Raw genomic sequence first — 19819 nt, forward strand, 5'->3', positions numbered from 1 at the left:
GTAAATGATCAATGTTTGCTGTGATAAATATCCTAATTACCCTGAATTGATCATTACCCATTGTATATATGCATCAATATATCACATGCACCCAGAAATATGTATGATTATGATATACCAATTATAAAAAAACGAAGTGACTACTAAGTATTCAACATGTCCACTCGCTTTCTCTGCCCAGTGAGATTCTGTCATAGCTTCAAGTTTCAATAAGCATCTTGTCATTTGGGGAACTGCAATAAAAACTGTGTCATTTCTATGAGGATTAGCTTCTTTACAAGACAGACAAAGCAGGATAGCCATTAGCAGATTAAAATAGCTGCTGGAAAGCCAGGAAGTGGTAGCTTAGACTTGGATCAGGTATAATATGATATTTATTTCTAGAACCCTTAAAAGATTTTCCCAAAAAGGTTGCTGTGTACAAGTGGAATTAAGTATTTTTAACAAGAGCAACATGAATTTCACCACTTCTTTAGGATCACTCAGCCCAATTCATCAAGAAGGGTCCAGAACGTCGGGCGCGGTGGCTGATGCCTGTAATCCTAGCACTCTGGGAGGTTGAGGCAGGTGGCTCAGGAGTTCAAGACCAGTCTGAGCCAGAGTGAGACCCTGTCTCTAAAAATAGCTAGGCAATGTGTTAGGTGGCTGCAGTCCCAGGTACTTGGGAGACTGACGCAAGAGAATTGCTTTAGCCCAAGAGTTTGAGGCTGCTGTGAACTATGACGCCATGGCACTCAACCAAATGTGATAAAGTGAGACACTGTTTCCACAAAAAAAAAAAAAAGAAGGGTCCAGATGAAAGGAGATTAGAGTTTCTGTTTCTACTATACTTAGGCCTTTCCAAATGCCCAGTGAAGTTCTAGGAATTTACCATAACCAATTTTAGTACTTTTACTTAACAATGTCAAAGCTATTATTCAATATCACTGTTTCTAAGAAACAGACCACTTAACTCTGAGAATAATAAAGGCAATTTTATAGCTTCAGTCAATGTTAGGATCTCTACCATGTTTTATCGACTTGAATTCTCATTTCTGTATCTAGAATCCTATTTTCTTGCCATCTGACTACCCTCCCAACCCCCTATCATCTTTCATTTGTTCCTACCCTGCAGGACACATTGCCCTCCCTCCCTCTTCTCCTCCCACTTAAGTTGCACGCTTGGTACTGGTTTACTTATCTTTTATTCAATTAACAAACATACAACAGGCCCTTATGATGTAGCATCCTGGTAGCAACAGTCTTCATTTTTACAGTCACACTCCTAGTGGGGATCTTTTTAGGCCACTGGCTGTTGGCTAACTCTGTCCAAAATCTGTCATCCATCAAGTCCTGTTCTGTGCACTAGGACAGAAGCAAAAGTGGGAGCTGTGTTGGAAAAAAAATTTTGAACTGGAAACTTTTTTTTTTTTTTGTAGAGACAGAGTCTCACTTTATGGCCCTCTGTAGAGTGCCGTGGCCTCACACAGCTCACAGCAACCTCCAATTCCTGGGCCTACGCGATTCTCCTGCCTCAGCCTCCCGAGTAGCTGGGACTATAGGCGCCCGCCACAACGCCCCCCTATTTTTTGGTTGCAGTTTGGCCGGGGCCGGGTTTGAACCCGCCACCCTCGGTATATGGGGCCGGCTCCCCACCGACTGAACCACAGGCGCCGCCCGAACTGGAAACTTTTTTAACTGACAATATATACATGTGTATATCTTCCTAAGTAAAAGACCCTGAGGACATATGGAAACCTAAAAACATTCCTATAAAAAGAAAATAAATTTAGAACTTGCTCAAGGTGACTACCATAAAATTAACATAACATTGATGAATAAAGAAAATGATGAGAACATAAGAAAAATGGTTATAACTCACAGGATGTTTTCAGCTATTGATTTCAAGCCTTATAGCCTTTAATTACTGTGATTGAAAGAGTTCCCATTCTTTCCTTTGAAGAAGGAAAGGAAAGCTGGCCCACTGTAACAAACAAATACCGAAGCTCTCAGGAGAGTGAGGAAGTTCCTGGAAACCCAAAGATAATCTTTAAGTCCCTAACTCCTAGTCGGTGTAAGCAAATTGTACTCAATGCCAAAGCCCTCTGTGCCTATAGGAAGGAATGAAACAAAAATCAGACAAAATTCTACGGTGCATCTTACAAGGGTACGTGTGAAACTTACTAAATGTAGAATATAAATATCTTAACACAATAACTAAGAAAATGCCAGGAAGGCTATGTTAACCAGTGTGATGAAAATATGTCAAATGGTATATAAAACCAGTGTACGGTGCCCCATGATTGTATTAATGTACACAGCTATGATTTAATAATAAAAAAAAGACAAAATTGAAGACTGAGTCTTCTTTGATTTAGTTGTTTGATTTAGACAGAGGACAAAATCTAAAACTTGGCTTCTATAAATAAAAAAAATAATAATTTTTCATAGTCATTACATGCAGTTGCAGCCTCACATTTAAAATTTTTTTATTTCCTTCTAATAAGTTTGGGAAATTCTCCATCAGTTTTAGGTTTCATAATCTGAATCGCAATTTGTAAGTAAAAACCCACCCCTGCCATCCTAATATATGAAAACACATATACTGTTCTTTTTTTTTCTTTTTGTAGCCCTCGGTAGAGTGCCATGGCATCACACAGCTCACAGCAACCTCCAACTCCTGGGCTTAAGCGATTCTCTTGCCTCAGCCTCCCGAGTAGCTGGACTACAGGCGCCCGCCACAACGCCCAGCTATTTTTTGGTTGCAGTTCAGCCGGGGCCGGGTCTGAACCCGCCACCCTCGGTATATGGGGCTGGCGCCTTACCGACTGAGCCACAGGTGCCGCCCACATATACTGTTTTTATGTTAACTGACCATCAAATGTTCTTTTTACCAGAGTTATATTTATAATGTAATTAATCTCCAAAAAAAGTTTGTATCTTCTGAAACGGAGGAAGATACCAAATATAATTGATCTGCAAAAGAAACATAACCAATAGAGAACATGTATTCCGTTAGAGTTTCTCATAACATCTTAAGAGTTTAAATAAGTCTTAAAAAGTCATATGTTCTAACTTACTATCCAGTGCACAAATCTCCCTCACCACATTTCAAATGCATACCTGTTCAACTTCTGCCTGAGCACCTCCACCCTCTCAGAGATGGGAAATCCTACTGCATGTAAGATACCTCGTTCCAGTTTACAATTTGCTTTCTTCCTACAATAACATGTTCAGAAATATAGGAAGCAAGATTTGTACTACTTTATCATTTGTTGAACTTACTGTTAACACATGGCTCAGGATAAACAGGGACAGGAGCAGATTGCTCTGCTTTTTTATCATCAGGCTATGGTGACTATAGAGATTACGCAGAGACAATAAATCCACTGCTGCAGTCTTTCAAAGAATTAGCATTATAAAAATAATTCATGCTCAGGGCAAAAAATGAAAATAATACTAAAGGGTTAAAGTGAAAATTTGAGTGTCATAGCTTCTTCCCATTCCTAATCATACCTCTTCTTCAAAGGTAATAATTAATAAATTCTTTTGTATTCAGGACCAGCCTGAGCAACATAGAAAGACCCCATCTCTACAAAAAAATATAAAAATTAGCCAAGTGTCATAGTGTGAACCTGTAGCCCTAGCTAATGGTGAGGCTGAGCCAGGAGGATCACCGGAGCCCAGGAGTTGAGGTTGCAGTAAGCTATTATGATGTCACTGCATTCTACCTCAGGCAACAGAGTGAGACCCTGGCTAAATTAAATTAAAAGTAAATTATTTTTTGTCTCAATTCAAATATTTTCTATGCTATGTGAACATATTAGATTTCATATATATATATATATGCATATATATGTACATTTATAGCACACAAACAGGCCCATCCTACATTGTTTTGCAAACATGTTGCTTAAAAATATTTTGTAACATCTTTCCATTTTAGTGAACAGAGCTCTAAACCATTTATTTATTTATTTACTTATTTATTTATATTTTTTGAGACAGAATCTCACTATGTGGCCCTCGTAGAGTGCCGTGACGTCACAGCTCACAGCAACCTCCAACTCTTGGGCTTAAGCGATTCTCTTGCCTCAGCCTCCCAAGAAGCTGAGATTACAGGTGCCCACTACAATGCCCAGCTATTTTTTTGTTGCAGTTGTCATTGTTGTTTAGCTGGCCCAGGCTGGGTTGGAACCCACCAGCCTGGGTGTACGGCACCGTAACCACTGTGCTACATGTGCCAAGGATACACCTTCTTTATTTTTTTATTATTATTATTATTATTATTTTTGGTAGAGACAGAGTTTCACTTTATTGCCCTTGGTAGAGTGCTGTGCCATCACAGCTCACAGCAACCTCAAACTCCTGGGCTTACGTGATTCTTTTGCCTCAGCCTCCCAAGTGGTTGGGATTACAGGCACCTGCCACAATGCCCAGCTATTTTTTTGTTGCAGTTTGGCTAGGGCTGGGTTTGAACCCATCATCCTCGGTATATGGTGCTGGCGCCCTACCCACTGAGCAACAGGTGCTGCCCAGATAAACCTTCTTTTTCATAGCTAATTCCATGGTATAAATATTACTCTTCTTTACTCAGTTTCATATATTCAGAGGCATTTAGGTTACTTTCAGTCTAATTGTTATACAAAGCCAAAATTTTATCTTCTTGAATTTTAATAAGTTTTGTTCTGAATCATTTGGAATACCTCTAATCTTTCATTTTATTTATCTTTAAGCATTTGAAAATAACCTATCTTATGGGGGCTGAGAGAACTTAGAAAAGTTTTGACCAGGCATGATGGATCATACCTGCATACCACCCTTAGTAAAAGAACAAAGCCAACAATAGTTTTGGATTTATAATACTCAAGAATCAAATTAATAGGGAAAAGTAATTTCCCAAAATGAAAATGATTTGGCCAGACAAGATGGCTGGAGGAGGCTGAAGGAGAATCACTTGAGGCCAGGAGTTTGAGACCAGCCTGTGCAATACAAGAGACTGTCTCTATAAAAAGTTTTTTTTTTTTTTTTTTTGTAGAGACAGAGTCTCACTTTATGGCCCTCAGTAGAGTGCCGTGGCCTCACACAGCTCACAGCAACCTCCAGCTCCTGGGCTTAAGCGATTCTCTTGCCTCAGCCTCCCAAGCAGCTGGGACCACAGGCGCCCGCCACAACGCCCGGCTATCTATAAAAAGTTTTATAAAAAGCTAGGTGTGATGGCACATGCCAGCTCCTAGGGAGGCACAGGCAGGAAAACTGCTTCAGCCTAGGAATTTAAGGCTGTAGTGAATTATGACTAAACCACTCTATTCTAACCTGAGTGACAGATTAAGACTCTGTCTCAAAAAGAAAAAAAAAGCTTTTTAAATGTCTGGAAACACAAAACAGTTGCTTATAACACAAAACAAACCTATGGTTGATGAAACTGATGGGGTATTATACAATGACTAGAAACAAGAAGACTATGAGGCATCATGACAAATACTATAATGTTAAGTAAAAGAAGACATGTTGCACACGAACTGAGATTAACTATGAAGTATGTTACATACGAAAGGAGAAGGGAGCATTCAAAGAAAATGTAGCTGGGGTAAGGCGGTAAAAATATAGGTAATTATGGTCAGCATTTTCTATCAAAATGTCCTTTAAGATGTTATAATTTGGTTTCTACAGTAAGTGAAAAAAAAAGATAGCTAATAGGAAGATGAAATTGCTTACTCTCAGTTTCAGGGCTCTCAAGGGCCCCTTTACTTTCTTCTCTGCTTAACTTAGAGATATCAATTTTTTTTTTTCTTTTTTTGAGACAGAGTTTCACTATGTGGCCCTCGTAGAGTGCCGTGATGTCACAGCTCACAGCAACCTCCAACTCTTGGGCTTAAGTGATTCTCTTGCCTCAGCCTCCCAAGTAGCTGGGACTACAGGCGCCTGTCACAACATCCAGCTATATTTTGGTTGCAGTTGTCATTGTTCTTTAGCAGGCCCGGGCTGGGCTCAAACCTGCCAGCCTGGGTATACGTGGCTGGTGCCCTACTCAACTATGGGTGCTGAGTCACAAGCCTTATTCTTAAGTGGCTTATAATCTTACAGGGAAGGGGAGGAAGCAAATGTGCAATTACTATTAAAAAACAAAAGGCAAGGGTAGCTCCTGTGGCTCAAGGAGTAGGGCACTGTTCCCATATACCGGAGGTGGTGGGTTCAAACCCAGCCCTGGCCCAAAAAAAACTAAAAAAAACAAAAACACACATACACACACAAAAAAAAAACAAAAAATAAAAAACACACAAAAGTCAATACCTAGGGCGGCGCCTGTGGCTCAAGGAGTAGGGCGCCGGTCCCATATGCCGGAGGTGGCGGGTTCAAACCCAGCCCCGGCCAAAAGAAAAAAAATAAATAAATAAAAAAAGTCAATACCTAATCATCAACAGGATAATAGAATCAAGATTTTTTTTTTTTTTTTTTGCGCAGTCTTTGGCCGGGGCTGGGTTTGAACCCGCCACCTCCGGCATATGGGGCTGGCGCCCAACTCTGTTGAGCCACAGGCACTGCCCAGAATCAAGATTTTTTAAATATCCCTATATAGCAATGATAGAATAAAATAAAATGAAGTTTAGGTGCTCAAAATCAATTATATAACTAGAAAATGTAGAAAGCTTTGATTGATAGAAGCTTATGTTAAGCTACTGTATGTGTATATACATATCAAAAAATCATGTACATCTTAAATACACTTTTTTTTTTTTTTAAGAGACAGAGTCTCACTTTATCGCCCTCGGTAGAGTGCCATAGCGTCACAGCTCATAGCAACCTCCCAACTCCTGGGCTTAGGTGATTCTTTTGCCTCAGCCTCCTGATTAGCTGGGACTACAGGCACCCACCACAATGCCCGGCTATTTTTTGTTGCATTTTGGGCAGGTGTGGGTTTGAACCCGCCACCCTCGGTATATGGGGCCGGCGCTCTACCCACTGAGCCACATTTGTATTTAGCTGCCCTAAATACATGTAAGTTTTTTTTGTTTTTTTTTTTTTGTGGTTTTTGGCCGGGGCTGGGTTTGAACCCGCCACCTCCAGCATATGGGACCGGCACCCTACTCCTTGAGCCACAGGCGCCGCCCAATACATGTAAGTTTTTTTTTTTTTTTTTTGTGGTTTTTGGCCGGGGCTGGGTTTGAACCCACCACCTCCGGCATATGGGACCAGCACCCTACTCACTGAGCCACAGGCACTGCCCAACATGTAAGTTTTAATTGTCAATTATACCTCAGTAAAGTTGGGGGTGGCCTTAAATGTAAATTAACAAAATGTTGTGTCCTGATCAAAGAGGACAGTAAACCCTATGTCTCCCTAACCACAGTTACATGTTTTGTTTTATAAAGTTCACTTAAGAGGTGCACACAAAAACAGGGGTATTGTATGTGAAAGGGCTGGGGTGGTGGCTTCATGCTTGTAATCCCAGTACTTGGGAGGCGTGGGTGGATTACCTGAGCTCACAGGTTCAAGACCAGCCTGAGCCACAGCAAGACACCATCTCTAAAAATATCTGGGCATTGTGGTGGGCGCCTGTAGTCCCAGCTATTTGGGAGGCTGAAGCAAGAGGATCACTTCTGCCCATCCTTTCTAGGGGAGCACGGATGCAGTGATAGTGAAGTATCAGTAAGCCATGTTATGCAAAAAGACGGAAGGAACTGAAGACTCTTATCTTTAAAAAAGACTTAAAGGTGGACAGTAGAGGGGGCACTGTATAGCAGATGTGAAGAATGCCTCTGAGCTGGTCAAAGAAGGCGCAACTGTGCCCCATAGAAATAAAAACAAGCCAATTTTGGCCCAGTATGAAGAACCTCAAATACTTTGGGCTCTAAAAACAAAGTACCTTGAAGAATGGTGAACTCCATGGCTAAAAGTTGTCAAACAGAAAACAGATGACTATATCTATATCTGTCTGTCTATCTATTTATCTACCTATTTATTTTTTGAGACAGAGTCTTGTTCTGTCAATCAGGGTAAGTACCATGACATCATAGCTCACAGCAACCTCAAACTCTTGGGCTCAAGCAAACCTCTTGCCTCAACCTCCTGAGTAGCTGGGACTACAAGCCCCTGCCACAATGCCCAGCTAATTTTTCTGTTTTTAGTAGAGACAGAGTCTTGTTCCTGCTCAGGCTGGTCTTGAACTCCTGAGCTCAAGCAATCAACTCGCTTCAGCCTCTCAGACTGCTAGGATTATAGTTATGAGTAACTGCTTCTGGTCTCAGATGACCATTTACTAAGAAAATCTAAAAGGCCAGGTGTGGTAGCTCAAGCCTGTAATCCCAGAACTTGGGAGGCCAAGGTCGGTGGACTGCCTAAGCTCACAGGTTTGAAACCAGCCTGAGCCAGAGCGAGACCTCCTCTCTAAAAAATAGCCAGGTATTGTGGTGGGCATCTGTAGTCCCAGCTACTTGGGAGGCTGAGGCAAGAGGATCACTTGAACCCAAGAGTTGGAGGTTGCTGTGAGCCATGACCCCATGGCACTCTACCAAGGGTGACCAAGTGAGACTCTGTCTCAAAAAAAAAGAAAATCTAAAAGCAATTCTTATACTGGATTGGAGGATTTGAAAAAAGATATATAATGCTCTTCCTATCTTGGGAAAGCTTGTAGCTACCCTGTTAATTGTAGGGCAACTGTTAGAAGACAACATCCACCACAGCTACTTTAAAAGCAGGATGATCTCAAGAAACAGAAAAGAAGCCAGGAATCACCACTGAACTTCATACACATATAAGACCTAGGAGGCTTTGTGACTTTTAGGTGATTGTTAGTGATTGTTAGAAAAGGTACTGGGGGGCGGCACCTGTGGCTCAGTCGGTAAGGTGCCGGCCCCATATACCGAGGGTGGCGGGTTCAAATCCGGCCCCGGCTGAACTGCAACAAAAAAATAGCCGGGCGTTGTGGCGGGCGGGTTGCTGTGAGCTGTGTGATGCCACGGCACTCTACCGAGGGCCATAAAGTGAAACTCTGTCTCTACAAAAAAAAAAAAAAAAAAAAAGAAAAGGTACTGGGAAACAGACTAACGATAGCCAACCTACCTATGAGCCAAGAGCCTGCATGAACACTAGAACAGAGTCCTCTTATTCCCACTGATGGCAATTACAATGCACGAGTCTCAGAGCTTCCAGTTTTTCCTTGCCGCCTTAAATGAAAGGCAGTATTTATGGTCCCCTTTCCTCCAATACTCTCCCTAATTACTCCTTGTTTTCAGTGAACAGAGAACACTGAAACTTAAAGAACCTGCAATGTTCTATATTTCAGGAGAGTACAAATCTAGCAACACAGATGTTATTTCTATGTAACAAGTTCATGAAACTTTTCTTTGGCTCCTGATAGGGTGCTTGGAAGGTCTTAAAGAGGAAATTCTAAAAACTGGCCTAGTCACTTTCCTACTCAAACTTCTAAGTTGGGCTAGATTGAGCATGTTTCTATCTGAGCCTCAGATTTATAAAACACATACAGATATGCTTATCTTAAATGAGCTGTGACAGTCATTACCCTAAAATTTATGAAACCTGGAACATAACATTATGAAACTAGAAGGAACATAAGAAAAACAATTAAAATTTAGTTCTGGAGCATCGGATGAGCCTCAGGTTATACATACATCCTGTGAACTCAGGTGCCTGTCTTAAATTTATGTCAGAAATATTCATATCAATCAACAAATATATATTGACAGGCTATTAATGAGCAAGAATTCATAGTAAGTTGAGTTCACGATGGCCTTCCTAGGTTATGACTATATCTAATAAATGCCATGGTCAGGCAATAGTAAGACTCAAATAACACTCAATGGCTCTTATATAAGTCTATGTATTTTAGGAAGTACAACTCCAATCCTCTCAATAGCATCTTCAATGGTCATGCTTGAAACCATAGTCATGTTTCAGTTATTCATATAAAACTACCCGAAGGAAGCATGAAGTAGAAGAATTTGTACTAATGTCAAATAATGAAACTTGTCTGAAGGATTTTATCTACTGAGAATTGTCACCCACAGTTGGAGTTGATAATCTTAGTCAAACAAAACATTTTTCTGGAAGTCAGTAAAATATTTCAAAAATTATAACTTTGATGTAAAACAGACTTTTTTAAAAATTATAAATTGGATTTTTAGAAATTGCCATAAGTCACAGATTATTACAAACATATGGATAGCTCTTGAAAATTACTGAGAATATATAAAATGATAGTGTTGTGGTGTTTCAGAATGTCTTTAATGCATAAATAGTTTCAGTGTATTAAAGTACAGCTTGAGAATTACCAACCTTTCTGCCTTTCTTTTGGTATACATGAAGAAATGAGAAAAAAAAAATGAATGAACTACCAAAGAGCAAACCCCCCATACCATGTGTACTTCAGACAGGCAAAAGCATTTGAAAGTTGGTCTTTGGACACAGTGATGGTATTATAGATCCCTAATTAACTCAACTACCCTCCCAGGAACCAAAAGCAAGTAGCTCTTTAGATGACAATGTTTATTTACCTATCTAACAAGCAGAGGAGATATATGGTCTAGTAAAAAGGGTAAAGCAGACAAGATTTAGGGCTTCCAGCTAAGCTGTATGCTAAGTAAATGAATAAAAAGACTTGACTTACCTGCACTGCCAAGCTGTTTATAAAACCTGTACTCTAAATGAAGCTGTGGAGCACGTGATTTTATTGGTTCCTGAAACCCAAGAAGAAAAAACGTGATCAGATTCAGACAAATGATATTTTTCCATCACTAGATTTTATGAGTAAATAAGGCTAATATCACTTCATGTTTTAGAGATGCTATGGGTGTTATGATAGCTTTTTCTTAATCACAATTTGTTTTAGACAGTGCAGCTAAGAGTAGATGAAACTAAATTACATATAACCCCTTCCATAGATAAATAAAAATACACTCTGCCTGAGCCATCATATAAGGATGGCTCCCTCACCATAGAAGTGCCCTGAAATGTATTCTCTAAGGAAACCAGATGCCAAACCTTTAAAAAAATACCACCTTGGGGCGGCACCCATAGCCCAGTGGGTAGAGCATTGGCCAAATACACTGAGGCTGGCGAATTCGAACTTGGCCCCACCCAGCTAAAATCAATAATGACAACTGCAACAACAACAAAAAAATAGCCAGGCATTGTGGCAGGGGCCTATAGTCCCAGCTACTTGGGAGGCTGAGGCAAGAGAATTGCTTAAGCCCTAGAGTTTGAGGTTGCTGTGAGCTATGATGCCACAGCACTCTACCAAGGGCAACATAGTGAGACTGTCTCAAAAAAAGAAAAAATAAAAAAACCACCATGTATGTCCTGCTTGTTTTATTATGACTTCTGGTCGTATACAGTTTTATTATCCTTAGAAAAATAAGGATACATGGCTGGAAAAAAATCATGTAAAAAATAAGGATATATGGCCGGAAAAAAAATCAAACATACAAAAATCATAAAGAAAGTAAAAATAATCTGGGATGCTATCATTTTAAAGATAGCCACTTTTAACATTTTGGTGAATATCCTTCCTAGAATTACTTTTCTTTCCTTTTTTTTTTTTTTGAGACAGTGTAGACAGTGTCTCACTTTGTCACCTGGGCTAGGTGCAATGGTGTGATCATAGTTCACTGCAACCTCAAACTCATGGACTTAAGAATCACTAAGCTTGTGGTGGGGACGCACTGCTCAGTGGTTAGAGCGCTGGCCACATGCTCTGGGGCTGGTGGGTTTGGGGCTTGCTAAATAAAAAACATAGCTGGGTATTGTGGCGGGCACCTGTAGTCCCAACCACTAAGGAGACTAAGGCAAAAGAATCACTTGACCCCAAAAGTTTGAGGTTGCTGTGAGCTATGACACTATGGCACTCTACCGAGGGTGACAAGGTGAGACTCTGTCTAAAAAAAAAAAGAAATCCTTTCTGGGGACAGTTGGGACAATAGAAACATACTACCATGCCCAGCTAATTTTTCTAATTTTAGTAGAGACAGAGTCTCACTCTTGTTCAGGCTGGTTTCAAATTCTTGGCCTCAAGCAATCCTTCTACCTTGGCCTCTTAAAATGCTAAGATTACAACAGGTAGGAGCCACTGTGCCTGGTCTCCTGATATTTCTTTATTCATATATTCATTATAGACTCAAAAACACAATTTTATTTTTTTTTTTTGAGACAGAGTCTCAAGCTGTCACCCTGGGTAGAGTGCTGTTGAGTCACAGCTCACAGCAACCTCCAACTCTTGGATTTAAGTGATTTTCTTGCCTCAGCCTCCCAAGTAGCTGAGACTATAGACGCTCACCACAATGCCTGGCTATTTTTTGGTTGTAGCTGTCATTGTTGTTTGGCGGGCTCAGGCTGGATTCGAACCCACTAGCTCCGGTGTACATGGGTGGTGCCCTAGCTACTTGAGCTACAGGCGCAGAGACCCAAAACACAATTTTTAGAGAGATGAGAGCATATTGCATTTGCTGTTTATTAATCTATTTCTGCATTCAGCAATGTGATGATAATTTTCTTCTACGGCAGTAAGTGAAGGTGTATAATATTAATTTTATTAGCTGAAGTATGCCCCTGCACGTATGTATGTATGTACATGTGTATATACACACACACCCTATAATTTGGGGACATTTTGATTGTTTTCAGTATTATGAACACTACTATTAGGACCATCCTTACATAATTTCTTATTACGCTTATGAAAGTTAAAGATTTTTTTAGTGCAACTGACACCACTACAACCAAAGTGGTGTTCAAGTTTCTAGAAAAAGGATTTTCTAAAGATCCCAAAGATAAAGCCAAACAACCACACTTTGTTCTATACCAAACTTCAAGAACTGGCTGGTTAATTATTCCAAATTGACATTGTTCCAGGAACCTTGCTAATAAGACAATCAAACATTACCCTAAAAAGATAGGGTTTTCTATCCTTTTTGTGAATAAACTGATAGGCAAAAAAAAACACCACAAACTTATTACATATACTTAAAATCTCAACATTTAATTTACTCACCATTACTATGACTAGTATCAAGAACATAAAATAACTAGTGTCGGCAAGGATGTGGAGAAATTAGAAACCTGTGCATTGCTAGTGGGAACATAAAATGTTGTAAGCCTACTGTGGGGGTGGTGGTGGTGCTGAATACCTTCACAATGTGTCCATCAGGCGAGATCCCACCAAATGCCCTCCTTCCTCCTGCCAATCGTCCTCCGTCTCCTTCTGCCCTCTCCCTCCTCACCCATCCCCCTTGCTAGACTATATTTGTGTTTTAACAATTGTACGAGCATGTGTTTATATACTGGTTTCATATTATTATTGAGTATACTGGATACTTTTTTTCCATTCTTGAGCTACTTTACTAAGAAGAGTGTGTTTCAACTCTTTTCCAGATAAACAAAAAAGATGTAAAGTCTCCATCTTTTTAATGGCTAAATAGTATTCCACGGTATAGGTATACCACAATTTGTTAATCCGTTCATAGTTTGTTGGGAGCTTAGGTTGCCCCCATGACTTGGCAATTAAGAATTGAGCTGCAGGGCAGCACCTGTGGCTCAGTTGGTGCCGGCCCCATATACCGAGGGTGGCGGGTTCAAACCTGGCCCCGGCCAAACTGCAACCAAAAAATAGCTGGACGTTGTGGCGGGCGCCTGTAGTCCCAGCTACTTGGGAGGCTGAGGCAAGAGAATCGCTTAAACCCAGGAGTTGGAGGTTGCTGTGAGCTGTGTGAGGCCACGGCACTCTACCGAGGGCCATAAAGTGAGACTCTGTCTCTACAAAAAAAAAAAAAAAAAAAAAGAATTGAGCTGCAATAAACATTCTTTCTGGTCCAAATGTCTTTGTGGTAAAATGATTTTTGTTCTCCTGGGTAGATACCTAGTAATGGGATTGTGGGATCAAATGGAAGATCAACTTTTAGTTCTATTTGACCTATTTTTAAAACAGACTCCGAAGAAGGAGATTCTACATCTTTCCTTGATAATTCATGCTGGTGTTCAGAAAGTTTCATGGTTTGGAAGGCTTTTATATGTAGTTGAAGTCTCATTACTGAAACTTAAACCTACATGTATTAAGTCTTCAAAAACAAAATAAAAAAACTCAAGTCCAGGCGCAGTGACTCACGCCTATAATCCTAGTATTCTGGGAGGCCAAGGTGTATGGATCTCTTGACCTCAGGAGTTCAAGACCAGCCTGAGCAAGAGTGATACCCTGTCTCTACTAAAAATAGAAAAATTAGCTGGCCATCATTGCACACATCTGTAGTCCCAGCTACTCAGGAAGCTAAAGCAAGAGGATCGCTGGAGCCCAGGAGTTTCAGGTTGCTGTGAGCTGTGATGCCATAGCACTTTATACAGGGCAACAGAATGAGACCGTCTCCTCAAAAATAGAAGAAAAAAAATAACTCCTTATTAACCTTTTTAATACTATAGTAGTGATCTTAAAATAATAATTCAATTATTTCTTAGACTTTCTTTTATTGGGGAAAGTAATTTCAATACTTTAACCTTTCCTCATTGTTCCTACTTTTTAATTCATTGATCATCTTTGAAGACACTTTCTGAAGCCACTTGAAGGTTTCTGTATTTTTCTTAAGGTAAAGAATCCATAAATCATATAATTCCAAAGTTTTTCTTGAATTTATCTAGTCTATTCCCTCTGCTATTCAATTTGCTTTTATGAAGGTTTCACCTAAATTAATTCAGACAGACTAGAATATTCATATCCCTAGTGAGTTCCATGAAAAACTCAAAACCTTCTTTGAATGTAAAATCAGTAATTATTAGGAGCTGAACTTCAAGTTTCTTAAGATTCGTATAATCAAAAGAAAAGTATCTAAGACTAATTATAGACTCTAGAGTCACTTTCTTTTTCTTTTTTTTTTTTTGAGACAGTCTCACTTTTATCGCCTTCAGTAGAGTACTGTGGTATCCTAGTTCATAGCAACCTCAAACTCTTGGGTTCATGTAGTTGTCTTGCCTCAGCCTCCCAAATAGCTGGGACTACAGGTACCAGCCACAACATTCAGCTATTTATTTTTTTTTTTATTGTACATTCAGCTATTTTTAAAGACAAGGTCTCACTCTGGTTCAACTGGTCTAGAACCTGTGAACTCAGCAATCCACCCACCTTGGTCTTCCAGAGTGCTAGGATTATAAGTGTGAACCACCGTGCCCAGTCCACTTTCTTATTCATTTATCTCTACAGAGAGAAGGAGCACTCCTGAATCTCCATTTAGTTGTAGAACTTTCACTATATCACTATCAAAGCATCCAGATATAGAATTTGTACTTTAGCAAAATCACTAAGAATTCATAAGGAATCAAACAGAAACAGTGATGGTAAATAAACATGGACCCAGAGGTTGATCAAACACTAGAAAAGGAACTGTTTTTTTCTGGAGAAACATCCTTTGTATTCCAACAAACCCTAAGAGACAATAAACTTAAAAACCACAGATCCTTCCTCAAACAAATTCTCAAACTTCATGCTGTAAACCTTAATAGGACATATTCAATTTAATCTTAGGTAACCAAATAAATAAATCAAAAAGCAAAACCTCTAAGAGTTCTAGGGCTGAAAGGGAGCATAGACCTCATATATACTCAGACATGAGAGTCTTTTTATTGAAGACTGAGGGATGCTTTTCCTTTCTCCGTTTCCCAACATGGCAGCCTCAGCAATAAAAAAGAGTAAAAAGGGGAAGATTATCTCCCTAACAGACTTTCTGGCTGAGGATGGGGACACTGGTGGAAGAAACACATGACTTTGAAGAAGACATTTCAACCACCTGGCACAGTAATGATGATGGCGAACAAAGAGCAACCTCCAATTGACCATTCCATCCTTCCCACTTCTCTGCAGGCTGCTAGGGAACTCAATATTAATCAGAGTGGTTTTCCCAAATTGCCACCCTATACTGCTTTTCTAGGAACCTGCCCTAAGATGTGACAGAAGACTTGATTAGATGTAGTGCAGTGTGTTTACCCCAGGAACTCAGTAATCTAGACAGGTTGAAAGGTTGTGGTTATGCTAAATTTCCTGAATTCCCTGCACAGTGCCCTGAGCCTCACTGAAGAGTCTCTAGGTAACAGGAGAATTTGAATACACAATGCTGATCAAGCACAGGATAAAGACAGGGATGATTGTTCTTTTGGCCAGGATAAAAATCAGGATTCTGACTAACAGATACAGACTGGAAAGCCCAACCTGCCACAGAAAACTCTGATGACTATCCACCTAGAAGAGGTGATGTTAGCAGTGGAGACAAGTATCAAGATCATTATGATCCAGATTGGTATCGGGATGGGTATTGTGATGGCCTATGCTGGGCATGAATCAATATGGGGGCCAGGATCACTACAATGACCGGGGCAGCAGAGACTATGATTCTAGGTTAGGGCATGGCAAGAGCATTTTGGTAGTGGTTACTACAGAGATGATGATTACAGAGGAGGCAAGGACCACTATGAAAATAGTTACAACAGAAGGGACGACAGATCATGGAGTGCCAGAGATGATTATTTTTTTTTTTTTTTTTTTTTTGTAGAGACAGAGTCTCACTGTACCGCCCTCGGTAGAGTGCCGTGGCGTCACACGGCTCACAGCAACCTCTAACTCTTGGGCTTACGCGATTCTCTTGCCTCAGCCTCCCGAGCAGCTGGGACTACAGGCGCCCGCCACAACGCCCAGCTATTTTTTTGTTGCAGTTTGGCCAGGGCTGGGTTTGAACCCGTCACCCTCGGCATATGGGGCCAGCGCCCTACCCACTGAGCCACAGGCGCCGCCCTGCCAGAGATGATTATTATCAGGATGTTTATAGGTGTGATGTTAAAGCACCCCCAACAGATCAAAATGAATCTAAAGATTCAGAGTACTACTAAGCAAAACGATTCCTCTGCTACCACCTCTCAGTTCAGTTGAACGGCTTCTATCTTTAGAAGGACAAAGCCCATTGACATAGCTGCTAGAGTAAGAAAAGTAGAAGAACAACTACAAAAGGAATAAGAGAAACTGCAATGTCAGCTGGATGAGTCAAAACCAGAATGGCCTCAGGAGAGACACCCAAGCTGGCGAAGTGAAGAAATTCAGCAACAGGAACAGTGGAGGACGGGAAGTGAGTCATCACAAACTGAGACCTCAGTCACATCTGGCAGAAATGTGTGAAGGAGAGAGTATGGAAAGTCTCTAGAATAAATGAAATACTTTATAAGGAGGAAGACTGTCACTCTTCCAACTTTTAAGCCTCCCAAACCTGATCAGACCCCAAAGGTAATGCCAGCCCCTCCCCCAAAGGAGAATGCTTTCGTGAAGTGAAGTTCTAATCCTCCTGCATAAACTCTGAGTTCAAACACAGAGTCACATTCCCTACAAGTGACAAGGGGAAACTAGCTTCAGTTCAGCCATCTGAGGAGGGATCAGCAAGGAAGATGAAAATAAAGTAGATGGGATGAGTGTCCCAAAAGGCCAAACTGAGAACTCCAGCCATGGTCCAGGAGATGGAGGGAATAAAGACCAATGAATGGTAGGAGTCAGGTAAGAAAGATGACAAAAAGGATCAAGACTCCAGATCTGCACCTGAGCTGAAGAAACCTGAGGAAAATCCAGCCTCCAAGTTCAGTTCTGCAAGCAAGCACGCAGTTCTGTTGATGGTGAAGATAAAAACAAGGGACAAGATTACACTGAATAGACCTCAACATCCTATGCTTTTTTTTTTAGACAGAGTCTCAAGCTGTCAGCATGGGTAGAGACTCATGGCGTTACAGCTCACGGCAACCTCCAACTCTTGGGCTTAAGTGATTCTCTTGCCTCAACCTCCCAAGTAGCTGGAACTACTACAGACATCCGCCACCATGCCTGGATATTTTTTATTGCAGTTGTCATTGATATTTTTGGCTGGCCCGGGCTGGGTTTGAACCTGCCAACCTCAGTGTACGTAGCTGGCACCCTACCTACTGACCTACGAATGCCACCCGACATCTTGTGCTTTTGCCTAGTCTCTCTCCACCCTGGAACATCTGAGAGCAAATCAAACCTCTATCCAGATAAGAGAAAATAAAACTCACCATCTCCTGGGGAGAAAAACATAAAAAAAAAGAGAGACTTACACCCTGAAGTCAGTCTCTTTAGCACATTGCTGTAGCCTGCTCAGCTAAAAGGTGGCTTTATGTTTTTCAGGAAGCACTATAAGTAAAACACATAACAAACACTCAATCCACAGCTTGGGGAAGGCAGCAAGATGAGTAGCATACAGAAATTTTGTTTTTTAAACAATTATTAGAAAACCTCTGTCAAAAAGAATACTAGGGCTCGGCGCCTGTGGCTCAAGCGGCTAAGGTGCCAGCCACATACACCTGAGCTGGTGGGTTCGAATTCAGCCCGGGCCACCAAACAACAATGACGGTTGCAACCAAAAAATAGCCAGGCGTTGTGGCGGGCGCCTGTAGTCTCAGCTACTTGGGAGGTGGAGGCAGGAGAATTGCTTGAGCCCAGGAGTTGGAGGTTGCTATGAGTTGTGATGCCAGTGCACTCTACCCAGAGCGACAACTTGAGGTTCTGTCTCAAAAATAATAATAATAATAATAATAGAAGTCTGGGTGATACATAAAGGAAAGGCTCATTAAACTATTTTGTTTACTTTGCATACGATTTTTTAAAAGAGTTCTTAGAAATCCAAGCTATAAGAGCCCACAATGAAGATCCAAACAAAGTAGAACTAAAGCAGCAGTAGCAGGGCTTCCTTGTATTTCTGTGCCAGATGCTGATTACATTGCCGTAGGAGGCTGGCCACTTGCCAAAACATTTGCAGAATCACCCTTCTTCTGGAACACATATGCCTGCCTGAAATCCTAAACCAACAGCAGATGGCTACCTTGTAGGAGTGTGATGCTTAAGGCAAATTTTGCTGTCACAAAGAAAAGACTTGAATTACTGTGCTCATATCTCCCTTAGAGAATAGAAGCTCAACAGCAAGAGAGGTAGCCCACAGACAAGATTATTAACCCCTACAATGCCTGTATCAAAGACTTATTTGAAAGGGAAATGTAGTACTAAGACACACCATACTAGATGATAAGAATTTTATTTTTAGCTTTAATTACTGACTACAGAAAACAGAATAAAAATTTAATGAAAGGAAAGTGAAATGTAATGGTCCATCATTACAATGGTCCAAGCTTACAATGTATTATGTAAGCTTATCTATCCTGGTCAATCATTATGTTGTAGAGAAAGCCCAGCTATTTTTTTGTTGTAGTCATCACTGTCGTTTGGCAGGCCCGGTCTGGATTTGAACCCTCCACCTCTGGTGTCTGTGGCTGGCGCCCTAGCTCCTGAGCTACAGGTGCCAAGCAGCGGTCAATCATTATGAAAGCCTAATAAATATATAATAATAAGGCAAAATTTTAAAGTGTTTTAGGGACTGCTGTTTCCTTGTTAGTAATTTCAAATAATTTAAGATTATTTCAATTTACCAACGTAGTAAAACAGAAAAAATAAAAAAGCAGATGTACTAAAGAACAATTTTATAACCACATTCCTATAAACTAGAAAAATATGTTTAAGGCTTTAATATTCAACCTGAAAGGATATTGGACCTGCACTTATACGCATTACCTCTTTTCCTGCTCCCATCTCTTCAAAAATAGCCTCAATCAAAAAACAAAAGATACTACTTGGTTCCCTAGAAGTTACCCATACTAAGCCTTGCTCCCTCTCCACCCATATGCATTACCTCTTTTCTTGCTCCCATCTCTCCAAAAATAGCCTCAATCAAAAAACAAAAGATACTACTTGGTTCCCTAGAAGTTACCCATACTTAACCTTGCTCCCTCTCCACCCCTTGGTAGA

At 40.6% G+C, this 19819-nt stretch overlaps 1 protein-coding gene and 1 pseudogene across 3 annotated transcripts in view; one reads left to right on the forward strand and one right to left on the reverse strand.

Annotated features, from left to right (window-relative positions):
* Nucleotides 1-19819, reverse strand: part of CSNK1G1 (casein kinase 1 gamma 1) — a 224844-nt gene that overhangs the window by 99750 nt on the left and 105275 nt on the right. For all 3 annotated transcript variants that reach the window (XR_008380748.1, XM_053595049.1, XM_053595048.1), the window contains exon 4: nt 10607-10676. Coding sequence is in view for 2 of the 3 variants with exons in the window: in XM_053595049.1 (XP_053451024.1) it covers nt 10607-10676 (70 nt within the window). In the remaining variant the exon portion in view is untranslated. The remainder of the gene's footprint in view (nt 1-10606; nt 10677-19819) is intronic.
* Nucleotides 15639-17660, forward strand: LOC128588313 (eukaryotic translation initiation factor 4B-like; annotated as a pseudogene).

Source organism: Nycticebus coucang, chromosome 6 (assembly GCF_027406575.1).
Source record: "Nycticebus coucang isolate mNycCou1 chromosome 6, mNycCou1.pri, whole genome shotgun sequence".
In the NCBI taxonomy this organism is placed as follows: domain Eukaryota; kingdom Metazoa; phylum Chordata; class Mammalia; order Primates; family Lorisidae; genus Nycticebus; species Nycticebus coucang.